Source organism: Pagrus major, chromosome 15, assembly GCF_040436345.1.
Source record: "Pagrus major chromosome 15, Pma_NU_1.0".
Classification (NCBI taxonomy): Eukaryota; Metazoa; Chordata; class Actinopteri; order Spariformes; family Sparidae; genus Pagrus; species Pagrus major.
Window position 1 is genome coordinate 22154588 of NC_133229.1, and position 16433 is coordinate 22171020.

Genomic DNA, 16433 nt, shown 5'->3' on the forward strand with positions numbered 1-16433 from the left:
CTGGAAGGAGCTCTCTACCAAGGCTCTGTATCCCAGGCCTCTGACTACCTCATCATCAAGAATCTTCACATCACACATGTGGTCAATGCCACTGCCAAGTGCCCTAATGCTTTCCCCAACATTCTGTGCTACCTGAGGCTGCATCTGAAGTGGCAGCTCAGCGCTAACGCTGGCCTTCCTCATGGAGCATCGAAGCTGGTCCCTGCTTCATGCCCTGCACTGGTTGAAGGAGAGGAGGACATGGCACGGCACCCAATGTGAACTTCCTGCGTCAGCTGCTGACCTTTGAGGAGCAGCTGTTTGGGAGCAGACTCACCTCCCTGGATGACATTCGCCGATGACTGGAAGAGGAGGATACACTGGATATTTTTTCCTACAGTTGACACTGAGAGAAAGTTTATGATATTTGTTTTCACAAGTTCACAAGTGCCAAACTGAGACTGTACAAACAGAGGTGGATTTTGTACTCTAATAAAGACTTTCAATGATCGGATAGGAGTAGACCTATTTCCCCCACAAAGTTTAAAGTTCACCCAAAAATGTCCTGTTCTCACCCCCATGCTGATGGAAAGTCGGGTGAAGTTCTGTAGTCCACGAAACATCCACAGCTTAATGGCAAAACCACTTTTCAGCATTCTCCTAAACAACTGAAGTACGTGGGGACTTGTTTAAAAACATGAACATGCACCTCGTCCAGCATGATGCACCTACTTTAGACGGGGTGCACGCTAACGCTTCTGGCTGAGCAGGTACAGTGAAGATTTCAGCTTTAAAAAGGTGTAAATAATGTATTTTCAAATCAATTCTGGATCTCGGGGCTTCTGGACACTTGGATTACGCCAGACGAGCTGTATAGAGCCTATTTATGTTTATTTTCAGTCTTTTTTTACAAGTCCCCATCTACTTGGAGAATGCTGCAACGCTGCTTTGCCGTGAAGCTCCACACACACTCCATCTGACTTTCCATCGGCATTGGGGGTGAGTAGATAATGACCGAATTTTCATTTTTTTAGGTGAAGTTAACCTTTAATCTTCCGCCCCTGCACAGCGTTACCTGTGCTATGCTACAGTACTCCTGTCATGACATTTTACTTGGTGATATTTGATAGTATAGATTAATAAAGTGCATTTATAACATTTCACACAAGAACGGTTGCTTTTATTCAACGTCACTCCACGAGATAATGATATTCTGATAGTCATGCTGACTGTTCATGTGGAAAAAGTATTTAAAGGCTGACTGGATAGCCAGTGTGTTTATAACACAGACACATACATCGTCTGTAGTGTTTACGTAGAGCATTTCCTAGTGAAGTTTTGTTGCATCTGGTATGAGAAATATTGCAGCATACTCCTCACACACACACACACACACACACACACACACACACACACACACACACACACTTAGCTCCACCCTGTTGAACTCAGTAGCAGGCAGCAGGAATTCCCTCCCTCCAGTCACACTTATTTGGGTTGGGAGGAAGGAATTTTCTGGAATGTGGCAAAAAAAAAAAAAAGAAAAGAAGGGGAGACAGCAGGTTAAAATTGTTTTAAAAACATTTTTAAAAAGTGTCTTTGGGCAAGTTAAACATTGCAAAAAAACTGCACAAAACATCACTTTTGAATGGAGATACTGAACCTACGGCACACACGCTTTCTGCCAATGAAACTAAACAGGGGAAAAGACACATTCTAGCACGAGTCTGAGAAAAACCAGAAAGCAAATATGAGTTTTGTAGCACAATTCAACACGTGGCAGCAGGAGGGTGATGTTATAAAAACGCATTTTTAAAACCCCCCAAAAAACACTCATCCGCGTCTGTCCCAGCACGGGTCAGAAGCCAGCTAGACACCTCCCCTAGCAATTTACAAACGACAACCCCTAAAGTTCCGAGTTAGAGAGAGGGAGGCTGTATGAATGTGAGAATCTGCACGTAGCATTCAGACTCGGGCTCTCGGAAAGCCAGCCCCTGACCAGCAGATGGCCAAAAGTGCACCGAGACATCACAGTTGAGGACGAGGCACCGCCGGGCTGCTCATCTTGTCACCGTTAACTGCACCGAGACCAGAGGACATCCGACAACAGCTCTCTCCGACAGGATGCTCTCGTTAAGGTAAATATCGACTCTTGAATCAAAGAAGGTGGCCACAACTCGTCTCAATAAAAACTTTGCAGCCTTTTCATGTCAGCTGTAATGTCAATTTGCGATTAATGGCCGTCTTTTTCCTGTTTTTCTGCTTTTTTGCCGTATACCCCGTGACGACCGCTAAACACTCGGACCGTCGCTTAGTTACGTTATTCCACTACTTAAAGTTGTTAGCCGGCTAAGCTAGCTGAAAACCTAGCTAACCTGGATGAAACTTTTCACAAATGTAGTGTTTCTCGGCGGCAGCGGAGAAAACGGCGAGGCTTGACCGATTAACAGGCAGACGAACTAGCCAGACTCATTTATTCCAGGCGGAAAATAGCGAGAAAAGTCAACCCAAGCCTGAGTTTTTGCCAGTGAAATTAGCATCAATGGCATTCCTGTGCAATGCAGCGTGGGATGCTGCTGCTGCTGCTGCTGCCTTCACTCTGCTCCACATACAGTACACTGAATAACAACTCAAAAACACACGGGTTTTATTTATTATTTAAGACATTTTGTACATTAACAATCACACAGTCTGCCATAGCATACACCGCAATGAACCAGAGTAGGAATAAAAGCTAATATATTAACTTGAAACTTGTGACGTTACGTTTGTTTTTGTTTTTTTTATATGATTGTTGCTTTGCTAATTATCTAAAGCCATTTGGGAGTAAATAAAGGCATTATAAAGCCCCCCCTGCTGTCAGTCAGCTTGCAGGGGTTACAGGCGGGTTATTGCAGGTAAGTACAGTCAGACTCCATTGGGCAGTGCTCGGTCTTCACATGAGTTTCCCCGGCGGGGAGGGGCGAAGACGTGGCAGTCCTCTTCCATCCACATCCTGTGATATCTGACTCCACAGCCTCTCTCCCTGTAAAAACTTGGAGGAGATAGTTGTGATGGAGGCCAGATTTCTCAGCGAAGAAGCCACTAGAATAAAATGCAGACTGAGAGGAGAAGTCTATAGCATTTGCTCAGACCTGTAGTGACTACAGTGAGGCTGAGGAGATGCAATGAATAATAAGCATTTAACAGTGATACTCGGATTTACATTTTTCTTGTGATAGCAGTACAGTACTGATGTAACATATTGTAATTTTATCAAAATAATACAGGTTATTTTATTAATTGTTCTTTGCCTTCTTACCTAGAAGGCTACATTTCCCGTGTGGATACTGTGGATACATGTTTATGACACGACAACAGTTGTGTTGTCTTTCTTATCTTCTTTGGCTAAATGACAGTTTAGTCATTATCTATCCACCCACATGCCAATGGAAATTGGTGGATTTTGTACTGTAAGAAATACATTAGTTAGATTGGATAGTAGTAGACCTATAATCCCCACAAGTTTAAAGCATAAGTTCAACCAAAAATGAAACATTTTGTCATATTCTCACCCCCATGCTGATGGAAAGTGGGGTGAACAAAGCATTTCATGGAGCTTCACAGCAGACCAGCGGTGCAGCATTCTCTTAAACAACTGAAGTTGATGGGGACTTTTTTTTATATGTTAAAAAAACAACAACAACTGACACAACATAAATTGGCTCCATACAACTCATCCAACATGAACTAAGTTTTCCAGAAATCAATTTGGGATCCCAGGGCTTCTGGAGATTTGGATTGTGCTGGGTGAGCTGCATGGAGCCATTTCTTTTACAGTTTTTTCCTTTCTAAAACATCTACTTCAGTTGTTTAGGAGAATGCTGCAACACTGTTTTGCTGTGAAGCTCCAGAAATGTTTTAAGGACTACGAAACTTTCACCTGACTTTCCATCAGCATGACCAAAGTGAATAATGACTTCAATTTTGAGTGAACTTATCCTTTAACCTTCCTCCCCCCCCAAGAGAAAATACTCCACTCCTTGCAGCTTTTGGTATTTGTCTCTCCTACATTTAGATTGCACAAGTAACTGGTTAAGTTCTGGTCTCAGGGTTTTGTTGAAAGTCGTTCTAGGCAAAGTAGGAAACAGGAAAACATTCAGTCAGTATGAATAAGTCCTATAATGCAGTGAACATCACAGCTCATTATCTTATAATGTAAGATGTTCTAAGGGTGAATCAGTCCTTGCTAATGCCAACTGTGATCCTCTTCATCCACAATTATAACATGAGGCTGCAAGGTAAAAAAGAGTCTCCTAATAAACATGTCTGAACAGAACACAGCACAATTTACACATAGTTTGAGAGGTTGGACGAAAAAACATTCAGGCAAATGTCACGCAAAATAGCCTTCTCACAAATTGCCTCTCAGTGTCTGTGACAGGTTTAATGTTACACGGGCCTGGGGAAAGTTTTGGAGCCCTCAGATGTCCTGTGCGCACAAACACTCTCACTACCACTCACTCTCATGTGTGGCATGACACATAGAGCTAGATGATAGCTGTTATACTTTCAGCTTTAATCTTGACATCACGCTGCTACAACATTATAACAACAGATGCACATAAGCTGTCAGCCTGTCATTACAGTAATTATATTCTACTGAGTCTTTTTCCTGGAAAGCTAAGTGGCACAGGCATATTTATAGTGTTCAGGACTGTGTGGCACCACAGATTTTGGAAAAACGGTAGCAACAGTTTGGGATAATGGTGATTTGCATTTCGCCTCACAGTTCCTACCTAAATATACTAAATAGATTTGAATTTAAAATAATTTTATTTAGCTTTTAATTGAATACGCAGAGCAGATTCATGCTGCTGCTTGACCGAAATTGAAACGTCATACGAAGTAATTCTTTTATTTTCACTGAACAATTTTGGCAAAGTCAGAACCTGCCTGAGCCTGTTGTCTGCTTCCAGTCAAAAGGCGTTACAAATCTGCATAGATGCACGTTTCATGCATGACCTTTACTTTGCAACCAGGTGTACGTGAGCATTTGCAGGGGTTCCTGTGTGTGCAGTATGTATGTAATGGTTATTTACAGTGCTATTGACATACATTTACCTCTTGTGTTTATCCATTATTTAAAATAAGCTATAAATCGGACTAATACTTTTTTTTTGAGTTTGAGAAAGTATTTTGGTAAGGCCTCAACTAAAAATATTGTTATTATCGATTAATCTGCCCAACATTTTCTTAATTGTTTTGTCTGATATGATGTTTTAATTCTATAAAATACAAAAAAAATATAAAAAGAAACAGTAAGAAAAGGCTTTAAAAATGTCTATTTTCTTCGGAGCAACAGTCCTTTACTTAGAGATATTCACTTTGGAAAGACGTAAGACTAAGACAAGCAGGGAATTCTCTCATTTGAGAAACTATTTTGCATTTTTCTTGCAAAAACCCAAACAAACAACAATCTTATCGATGCAGCTCTAAGCCATGTTTACACGATGAAACAGAACCTGGGCGTATTTGTCACTAAGTTAAAAGCTACCGTTATGGATTCTCTGAATGTTTGTTTGATAGTTCACAGCAAATTTAGCTTTACATCATTGTAGTCTTTACAGTTACAAATCAGTTAATCTATATGTGTTATTCTCTGTACACTTGCTCTGACTTCAAGTTAAGACTCCAGGTCAAAGACATCAGCGTAGTGTGAGAATTTGTCTGTTAACATTATAATGAGGGCCTTTTATCTTTGTTATGTCTGACCTAAGGAGAGTCTTGCTCAGTTCACAAACAACACAGTACTGTCTAGCAAAGCTTTTTCAAGTAGCAAGAGAAGAGCCTAGCTGTTCAGTTTGTTATCTTACTTGTGTTGTATATAAACTACATAATCCACTAAAGACACCCAAAGGTCATAGTTTCCTCATCTCTGCTGTCTTGGTAACAAAACAGGTACTCCCATTTGGTTAAGATCCCTCAGAGACAGAAGAAATACTGACGTGCATATACACAGCAGCCTCAGACTTGTGTTGGAATAATAAAAAACACTTTTCCACATCTCTTTCCTTTGTTGGTTGAATTGGATTTTTATGACAATGTGTTGCACAGAAGTTCAGGAATGTTCAACTTTGGATCTTCTTTCAGTCCAATTTGTTTATTTGTTAACATGATATCTCATGTCTATCTAATATGCCAACAGACTTAACAAATTTAACACTTGTAGAAAGTTAGGCCATCCGCCGAAGAATGACTCATTTTTGGTGCAGATCAGGATGCAGGTGTGTGGATAGAGGAAATTAAAAAGAGAAGTAAAATTCTGACACAAGTATCCCATGATGTCTATTGTTATGTGGTTTTTGATCCAAATCCAATTGCAGATTTCTGTTATTGCACATTTTCTTTTACCACAATAACAAAGATGTTATTGTCCTCGCAGGACTCCTCTGCCACTGACCAGTTTCAACTAAAGTATATGAAAATGGGGGAATACTCTTAAGATACACCTGACTATATGTCTGCATACATCTTCCTGGCAGTCTGCCTGCATTGTCTTCTAATTCTCTGTCTGTATGGGTAAAGAGATCACAGTGCCACTCCTCACAGACTCGAAGCCCAGTAGTTGTTACGGCTGTGCCAGCTTCAAAGCCAAACCGGACACAGTGGCAGCAACCAAAGATTTATATTTGGCTTAGTGTGGTGGTGGTTAGGCTGCTGCTGTTTTCTAGGTCAAGACTTGCATGTCTGTATTTCCGAAATGGTCAGTTCACCTAAATCACATTCAAAAGTAGTGAGATAGTTTTGACACAACTGCCGCTTAGACTTCTGCTCACTCCACAGCAACACGCCTAAATGCGCACAGTAGGTCTGTGGATTATGTGGTCATAAATGGTGCAAACAACCAGGTGTTTATTTCAGTTGCAAGGAGCAGAGCTGGAGAGAGTAAATGAGGGCAATCAGGGAGATTTAGTACAACAGGAGAAGTAGTAATCTGGATGAGTTGTAAGGTCTGGAATGTTTAATGTGCCTCACTGGGAGTGAGCTCAAGAAACCCAGTTGGTACATGACTAAAAGTGGAAAAAGGCCTACAGCCTGCAGTATTAATTTGTGGCTATTGGTTCTGACATGACAGTAAGTTCTCAAGCATCACACAGAGCCTTGATAGGAATTCACCATGGTTTGTAAGTAGTGAAGGAGAGGTTATTCTGAGGCCAGCACAATTTTGGTAGCACTAAATTCAGGAGACATGACATCCAGCTGGAACTAAGATTTTTTTAATAAGCATGATTCGGTTTTCAAGTTATTTTAACACAACTGACTAAATCTCTCTCTCTTGCTTCAGGATGGAGCTGCCATGTTGGTGTTTATTGTTGCTGAGCTCCCTGAAGTCCCTCTCAGCCGGCAATGACTTCTACACCTCTATAGGTAAAACTATCAGGCAACACTTGCCACTCATATTGTAAATAATTGCTCCCTCTGCTGACTTTAGTGGTTCTTTTTGAAAAATGTTCATGTTTAACCATATGGAAGCAGAAAAAGTCATGACATTGTGGGATCCTTTAATGATCTGATGACATTAGTGAAGCTCTGTGCAATTTATCATTGCAGCTTTAAAGTTCACCATGTCTGATTTGTGTCCTTCAGGCCAGATGACTGATCTGTTATACACAGAAAAAGACCTTGTCACCTCACTAAAGGACTACATCAGAGCAGAGGAGAACAAGCTTGAGCGTGTCAAACAGTGAGTTTGTGGACCCAAAAAGATATTAATGGCATACACATACTGTAGGTGCACTCAAAACAGACACTTACACAGGTATCTGTACTGCACACAGTTCTTAATATTTATGATACATGATTTCATATTGCTTGTGAATCATGGACTCACTCTGGATTACCATCTTTGTGTTAGGTGGGCTGACAAGTTGGATTCATTGTCAGCCACAGCCATACAGGACCCCGAGGGCTTCCTGGGGCACCCTGTCAATGCCTTCAAACTTATGAAGAGGCTTAACACAGAGTGGGGGGACCTGGAGAGCCTTGTACTCAGTGACACCACTGATGGTAAGGAAAAAGAAGGATTTTAAAATACACTAAACACTATGATTATTTTCTTTATTAATCGATTAGTTTTTTTGGTCTTTGTGGTTAGGAAAATGTCGATCAAGATGATGTCCTCAAATGTCTTGTCTGCTAACCAAATTTTATCATATTTATCGTCCATTTTACTGTTTTTTTTTATGTACATACGTAATCATCCGACTCTGTTATTCTCTGTCCTTTCTGGTCTGTCTCCTTCAGGATTTATTTCCAACCTCACCATCCAGAGGCAGCACTTTCCCACAGATGAGGACCAGACGGGGGCTGCTAAAGCTCTCCTCAGGTTACAAGACACTTACAGACTGGATGCCCACACCATCTCTACAGGAGACCTACCAGGTAAATGCCTACTTGACACAAAGTTTTTATCTCTAAGGACCTGTTGCTTTCCAGGAAGCATTCAAATTAAAAGACATGGACAGTAGATAGCAGACCATGCAGGCCTTTACTCAGGGATATTCACTTTAGTAAGATGTAAGACTAAGAAAAGCAGCATATTCTCTCTTTTGAGAACCTGTTTTGCATTTTTCTTGTAAAACCAAAAAAAAACAATGAATCAGTGAAACAATGCCAGGTCTTTACTTGGTTTCTGTGTTGCATCTTCTATACCAATGTTCCCCTACTGTATCCTCTGCACACTAGGAGTGAAACACAAGAGCCTAATGACAGTGGAGGACTGTTACGAGCTGGCGAAAATCGCCTACTCTGATGTTGATTACTACCACACAGAGCTGTGGATGGCCCAGGCCCTGAAACAGCTTGAAGAGGGAGAGGAGTCCACTTTAGATAAGGTGACAGTGCTCGACTACCTCAGCTACTCCATCTACCAACAGGGGGATATAGAGCGAGCCCTGGAGTACACCAAGGAGCTGCTTGCACTGGGTGAGTCCCTGCACGCCTTCTGTTTACTTAGATAAGACTGTAATGATGCGGAAATAGCCTTAATTTTACCAGACACACAAAGACCCTTTAAAGAAAGGAAAGCACATCAGGATTGATTATCTAAATTGTTGGAATTAAGTCAGTCAGTAAGTTAGATAAATTAGGCAGCAAATGAGACATCTACTTTGGTTTTAACCGAATGATATGCTTAACAGAGGCCAACATTTCCAAGCCACACAGACGGACCACAGCATTCTAGACCATTAACATTGTTATGCCAAAACATCCAAGCCATTACAAGTCTGTGAAGTTTTTTTCCACTCACAAAATGTTGTTTTAACCATCACAGTTAGATACTGATCTAACATTTGTCATGGTTGTTTGAACATTTGGCATTATACAAAACAGCCCCAGGGCCATTCAGAGATGAAGATAGAACTTCTTCTCCTTTTATTAACTGATGGTTGAGAATGTACAGTAAACAGAGAGTACAGAGTACAGCATCTAAGTTAATTTACTTTTGGATGAGGTGAGACTATGTAGGCGCAAACGTGGTACATGTGTGAACTTGCTGTCAGGGGAGAGTATTGATACTGCAAAAATGTAATATTGAAACCATATATTCAGTATCAATATTTATTGATATTTTAATACTTTTGACAACACAACCAGCCTGCATCCAATAAGATTTGATCACAACATTTATAATCTTTATAGAGGGTGATGAGATTGCAGAGCATTATCTTTTCATTACAGTGTGGGGTTTGGATCACAGGTCAGGTCAATCCTGAAATGAGGTTGCTTGAATGTTAATTAAAAGTGACTGATCAGAGCGCTTTATTATTACTCTTTTTTATCATTTGATGACTTGTATGATATCAATTCTAGACTGTGCAGGGAAGCCTACTGATGCAGTGTGGATGGGAAGGGCTTTGATTAACAGGGTTGGTGGAACAGTTGGACAAGTCAGTCTAGTGTGTTTCTGGTAAGGATATTGTTTTATAAACATCATCCTACCAGCCCCAATTTGGCACTTTAGTTTGTTGCATATTCTCTTGATTAATACTGTAGATGATAATAGATGCTGCAATACATTTAATCTGATTGTCTTGAAAGATGAATTTGAAACAATGTTCTGATGAAGCCTTGGCGGTGACCTTATACCACATTTTCCTCCAATTCAGCCCTTGAATTGATCCGTCCTGTTTGTACATCTTGTTTCTGAGAACTTTATACGGCTGGACAGAATAAATAGCATATAATCATGCCATGTTGGAAGCTCCGTTATTGTGATTACATGGGGTGTGATATTCTGAGGTGTTATTACTGTCGTTGTCACTATTTGTAATCACCACTATTATATCTGTTGTATTTCTGGTCTCTCATTTTCCTAGACCCAGAGCACCAGCGCGCCAAGGGCAACCTGAAGTACTTTGAGTTCCAGTTGGAGAAGCAGAAGAAGGCTGCAGAGGATGAACCTCCAAAAAAGGAGGAGCGAGAGAAAAGAGACACAACTGAGAAGAAGAAAAAGCCCAAAAAGAAGGCCACCTTTCAGCTAATCCCTGAGAGGAAGAAGTACGAAATGCTTTGCCGAGGGGAGGGCATCAGAATGGTGAGGGAGAGAAAGAGATACACAAAAACACAATTTCTAATTTACAAAAACACACCTTGGTTTCAACTCATTTGTTTTCTACTTTCCTTTTCTCTCAATCAGACCCCCCGCAGGGAGAGCCGGCTGTTCTGCCGTTACTATGACAACAACCGCAACCCCAAATTCGTGCTGTCACCCGTCAAACAGCAGGATGAGTGGGACCGCCCTTACATTGTCCGCTACCTCGACATCATCTCTGACAGGGAAATCGAGAGGGTCAAGCAACTGGCAAAGCCACGGGTAAGCGATTCTAAGTAGTTTCACATATAGCTCACATGATGCATGTATAAAGCTATATTGGTCACTTACTGTAATAGATAACTGCGATTTAGTAGGAACATACTTTCGTCTTTTTAGTTTCTGTTATGTAGTTTAGTTTGTTGAGAGGTGGGAGCTCAAAGCTGTGAGGTTGGTTGATGTGATGCTGTTAGTTAGGCAAGCACACATGCACACACATCTTTGTATGTGTGTGTGTGTGTGTCTGTGTATGGGTAAATCATGTCCCTGGCTTCACAGCTACGCAGGGCCACCATCTCCAACCCCATCACAGGAGTGCTGGAGACAGCTCCATACCGGATCAGCAAAAGGTAAGGTACAGCCAGGAGAGGCCAAGAACATGAGATATATGAGGGATCTGAGAGGGAGATAGTGGGATTTTTTCCCTCCTTCTTCCCTCAGTAGCTCATACCATTTCTCCTCTGTATTCCCGCCCGTCCGTATTATTCAGTTTCACCGCCCTGCCAAAGCGTAAAGGCTCCTGAGCTGAAGCACAGGATCCAGCTGAGAAAGATCAAAGCTTTACACTTTTGTAGGCTATTACTGGTTTATGGAACAAAAATAGTTTGAAATGTGCTGTCATTTTGGATTTTTTGTGGATACGTTTCTGCTCAGGAGTCTGCTACAGAAAGGTAACACAAGAAGATAGCGGATGGGGAAAATGTGTTACTTTTTCTACTAGTTGTTATTAACATAGCTGCCTTTATGAGCCAAGAGGTGTATCAGAGGCACTCAATTATAGATTTTCAGAAATTTGCTTTCTAGCATCGCCTTTTGAAACACACTCTTGGGCCTTCTTAAGAAAAACTTTGACACCTAGTGACCGGTTCTGCCTGTTTTCTCTCTCCCTCTTTCCTCCTCTCACTTTCCACTCGTCCTCTTGTGTGTATCATATTCCATTGTCTTTTTTCCTTCCTTTTTGTATCCTCTCTTCCCCAAACTCTGTGTCCTTCCGCTGGGGAATCTACTGTAGTTAAGGCGAGCCACGGTGCATGACCCTGAAACTGGGAAACTTACCACGGCCCAATACAGAGTCTCCAAGAGGTAAGGGGTCACAGGTTACTACAGTGCGCTCCCCTCCATCCGTCTCTTCGCCTTTATTTCTGTGCGCTAGCTGAAACACTCATTCAGCCATGCACCGAGTAAACCCCATGGAAAAAATTTAAAGAAGGAGCTACACCTGGAAAAGTAATAATAGAGGAGGTTTTAATTTGGTTTAAGTGAAAACTTCAACTGATTTCCACCACACCAAATTGAGCTAAAATATAGTTTAAACCAAGCAAAACTATCCTCTGTTGTTGCTTTTTGGTGTAGCTAAAATATTCTTTCTTCCTGCAGTTTACCCAGTGATTTAGGGATTGTCCTGGAAAATGCACAGTAACAGTAACAACCTGTTTTCTTTCCCTCTGCCATCCCTCCCAGGTTATTTGAGATCCAAAGCTGAATCTCAATTCCCCATTGCGCTTTCCAAGGAATGAATCTGTGTCGCGTTCTCATATGAGCTCATTACAACTGCTGCGATTCTACTTTCTCTTCTTCAACTTCCATATCAGCTTTAGAGATTAAGAAACAGAGTCTGGATGCACAGATAGATGTATGCTGCAAGTGTGCGGAGAGAGAGTTATTTTCCTGCCGTTACCTTGTAGTTAAAAAGATGTTTTCACTGATAGATAAATTGCCTATTGTAGGTTAAACTTACATCCCACCCTAAAAATATCAGGCTTAGCAAGCCACCAAAACCCCCACGTTTCTTTGGTTTTACTGTTCTTGGCAATTAATGTTAGGCTGCGTGGGTGTGGTGCCCCTTTGATGTGTTTGTATGCGTACGTGTTAGCCAGCATGTATTTCCATTTCAGCGAACATTAAGTGATAGAGAGAACAGACAGACAGACAGACGGATGCACTCAGAAGAGTTTGACCGCTTTCTGAACTGGCTGCAAGACACATTAAGAAAAACACAAGCTAATAAATTTTAGCTCACATTTGGTCCAGCTTTCCTTCAAACTATTACTTATATCAACAGAAAAAGAAATGACTCATCACAGGTCATACATTCTCAGAAAGAGTTCCAAGAGACAGTGGGGGGTTGGAGTCATCTTGTAGGCTGTGAGAGGTCTCAAAAAAGAGAGCAATCGGTTCTATCTTTGCTTGTGTTGGTATTGCATTGTATTTTCACTTCTATTTTAGTATTATATGTGGTTTTACAGTTTTTTAAAGTGCATTCTGTGGCCTTTTAATGGGTGAGCCAGACAAAATGCCAATTTGAATTTTACAATGCGGTCTGCAGAACTGAAGTTTTGTCATGCCTTAATAATTCACGAGAAGTGCCATGCTCAGTCAAGAGCTCATTTCATTAGTAGCCTTCTCTTGGACTGGGGTGTAACAGTGAGAATGAAAGGAGGGTAGTGTCAGCAGTTAAATCCATGAAAATATTTTGCCGTAGTCCTCAACCAGACTCTTGTGTCCACATTCTTAACTGCACACATAGTTTGAAATCAGTACAACCCTGTACCCTGAGCTGATTGGAGATTCTGAATGTTGGGCCAGTTTCCTATTTTTCATTTTCTTCATACCTCCACAGCCTCTTTTTCTGTCATCTTGTAATGCCAACTTCGCTTTCGTCCAGAGCTTTTCACAGCATGTGTTCAGCATGACATTCGCCTGATTCAGAAGAAATCTCTGCTGCCCTCTAGTGGACAAATATGTGCCTCACTGACATACTGTGTAGGATTTTTCTCTTCTTTCTCAATTGTTGTGCTTTCCCTCCTGCGTAACAGCGCTTGGCTCACTGGCTATGAAGATCCAATGATTGAGACGATCAACCAGAGAATTGAAGATCTTACAGGGCTGGAAATGGACACTGCAGAAGAGCTGCAGGTAAAGAGTTACTTCATCAGTAGAAGGTGTGGGCGTTCAACACAGTTTTTTTTTTGTTCTTCTTTGATTTTGATTCAAGTTTTTAAAGGCAAAACCTTTCTGAATTGTCAGATTTCTTTTATACATGTAAAAATGTACTCGAACAATCCCCTTTCCCCTCAAGAAGCCTCTTGTTTGTGTGTGATAGTCTGCTGGAAACCTTTTTTTGTATAATTGTGAGTCTTAAATCATTTTATGATTTCTGTAGGTTGCAAATTATGGCGTTGGAGGTCAATACGAACCTCACTTTGACTTCGGAAGGGTAAGACTTATGATTAACACAAGTAAATTTACATGTATATAAATGGACAGTAGTGTTAATATGGCAAAACAACCTGATGTTGACTGTCTCCACAGAAAGATGAGCCAGATGCCTTTAAAGAGCTGGGAACTGGGAACCGCATAGCAACATGGCTCTTCTATGTGAGTAAACTCCTAAAAACACCAAAAGACCAATGTTATTAACTTTCAGTTCAACATACAAGGTGGCCAAACCATCATGTCAGAAATGCTGGTGTGTCCGGCTTCACAAAATCATTCCTCAAATCCACAGCACCTTACTTTAAATTCTAATCAAGAGCCTAATGTTTTCTAACGTACTGAATACTTCATGATAGGTTTCAATAGTTCTCTGATTATAGAAATCATTAAGCTTCAATGAAGTGCTGGAACTAGCAGAAAAATAATGACATCAAGAGTGAAATAAATTATTTGAATTCACTTAAAAACTTTGAAAATTATGTCAAAGATTGGGGTCCATTGGTCAAAAGTGCTGGATCATTTCAGTAAAACATGTTTGTCCTTATTTTAACTTAAGAAAAAGTTTTGTTGACTTTTACTACACTTACAGCCTGTCCTTGTTCTGTATTACTTTTGAACACTTATCAGTCAATCACAGTCATTCCTCACATGAATGTACATTGTAAACAGTTTACAATAGTGTATGCCATGTATACTGTAGCATATATTAAACGAATATGTTGCTGTTATTACTCTGAAAGCAACCACTAACAGTAAAAGAGCAGATAGCTATTTGAAGTGCCTGAAGGAATCTCATGAGGTTTTAACTTAACAAAGTTGAGGGAAGGTTTATTCAAAAATGAGACCTTAACCAGGCAGGACACCACATGGTGCAGAGTAAAATTTAGTCCCTGTGGTTTAAAAAGCTGTGTATAAACCGGGCCGATGCAATGGGTGAATGAGGCTCACCATAAATCTTCACCTTTGGTTTTGGTCAGGGAGACACCCTGGTATTACAAGAGGGACTGTCGGTCATGTTTGCTATGCTGATGCAATAAGGAGGATGTTATATTTACTTGAATGAGGAAAGATGGGACAAAAATAGAACCAGCGATGCACTCTGTAAACATTGCCACTAAATACAGTTGATTTATTAAATACATCATAACACACGTTGGATTCAAATGAGAATCCAACGTGTGTTTTACAACCTGTAATCAGTCTTACACCTACTATTGCAGTTGTACCGCCATTGAGCTTTCATAATAGAGCTTATTAGGACAACATAATTATTTGACATGATGGATAAAGTCTGACTTCTCTCTGCCTCTTTGTCTGTATTCCAGATGAGTGATGTTGCAGCTGGTGGAGCCACAGTATTCCCAGATGTTGGTGCAGCAGTTTGGCCCAAAAAGGTAAACGCTCAGGTTCCACCATTTATTATGAAACATTTAAGTGGCTGATTTGGCCAGATCTTATAGCCAAATGAATGCTGTATTTAATTAGTATAGAATAGAATAAAAAGTGTAAAATGCTGTGCTGTTGTTTTCGCCATTCGGTGAGGAATTTTCCTTTTTTTTTTTAAACACTTTTCAGAATCTTACTTGGGGAATTAATTTAGAAGACCGATGCTGACATTTACCAGCTGTTCCTGGAGGGAACCACTGCTAACCTCTGCTGCCTGTTGTTTGTGTTTATATCAGGGCTCTGCAGTGTTCTGGTACAATCTGTTTGCCAGCGGGGAGGGAGACTACAGCACCCGACATGCAGCTTGTCCAGTGTTGGTCGGCAACAAGTGGGGTGAGCTCCTCTTTGTCTGGTTCCCTGTTAAACCATCCATAAATACCTGAGTAGACATCTCTTGCTAGAGACAATTTAAATTTTAAAGGCATTTTCATCTACTGTCAGAGTGAAACCTGGTTTTGAGTTTATAAGTTTTATTATTTCTTTCTCTTTAGTATCAAACAAATGGATCCATGAACGAGGCCAGGAGTGGCGGCGACCTTGTGGCCTAAATGAAACTGAATGATGGCCCCCCTCTCTCTCTCCTTCCTTGTGAACCACCCAGGACCAAAGAACACTGCTGCAGATGATACATGGGGTCCAGATAGCTCACTCCCTCACTACAAAAACCCCCTTTTTTCCCTCCCAGCTGTTCTGCTCTGAGTCCAGAGATTGTTTGGGTTAATGTCAAGCCCCTTGGACAGTATTAGCATCGCTGTGACAGATAACACATTCTTCAGGTTGTCGGACGTTGGAGAAATACTCCCATGTGTCCTTCATTGAACTCTGTGTGAACTCTACTCTGTGGTGAGGTTATCTTTCAGGAGGAACCAGCTTCCTCTCGGTCCCTTTGGACCTTAAAGTTCACCTTTTTAATTCATCGTATTCCTTTCATTTCTTT

General features: G+C 40.9%; 1 protein-coding gene across 1 annotated transcript; it reads left to right on the forward strand.

Annotated features, from left to right (window-relative positions):
• Positions 1-1939: 1939 nt before the first annotated feature.
• Positions 1940-16417, forward strand: p4ha1b (prolyl 4-hydroxylase, alpha polypeptide I b). The gene is made up of 15 exons (XM_073482643.1): positions 1940-2117; positions 7307-7389; positions 7609-7705; positions 7877-8028; positions 8266-8403; positions 8707-8946; positions 10341-10558; positions 10661-10837; positions 11114-11184; positions 13651-13750; positions 13998-14051; positions 14147-14212; positions 15376-15444; positions 15733-15829; positions 15988-16417. The coding sequence occupies exons 1-15, from the start codon at positions 2104-2106 to the stop codon at positions 16056-16058; spliced, it is 1647 nt and encodes a 548-aa protein (XP_073338744.1). The 5' UTR covers positions 1940-2103; the 3' UTR covers positions 16059-16417.
• Positions 16418-16433: the final 16 nt, after the last annotated feature.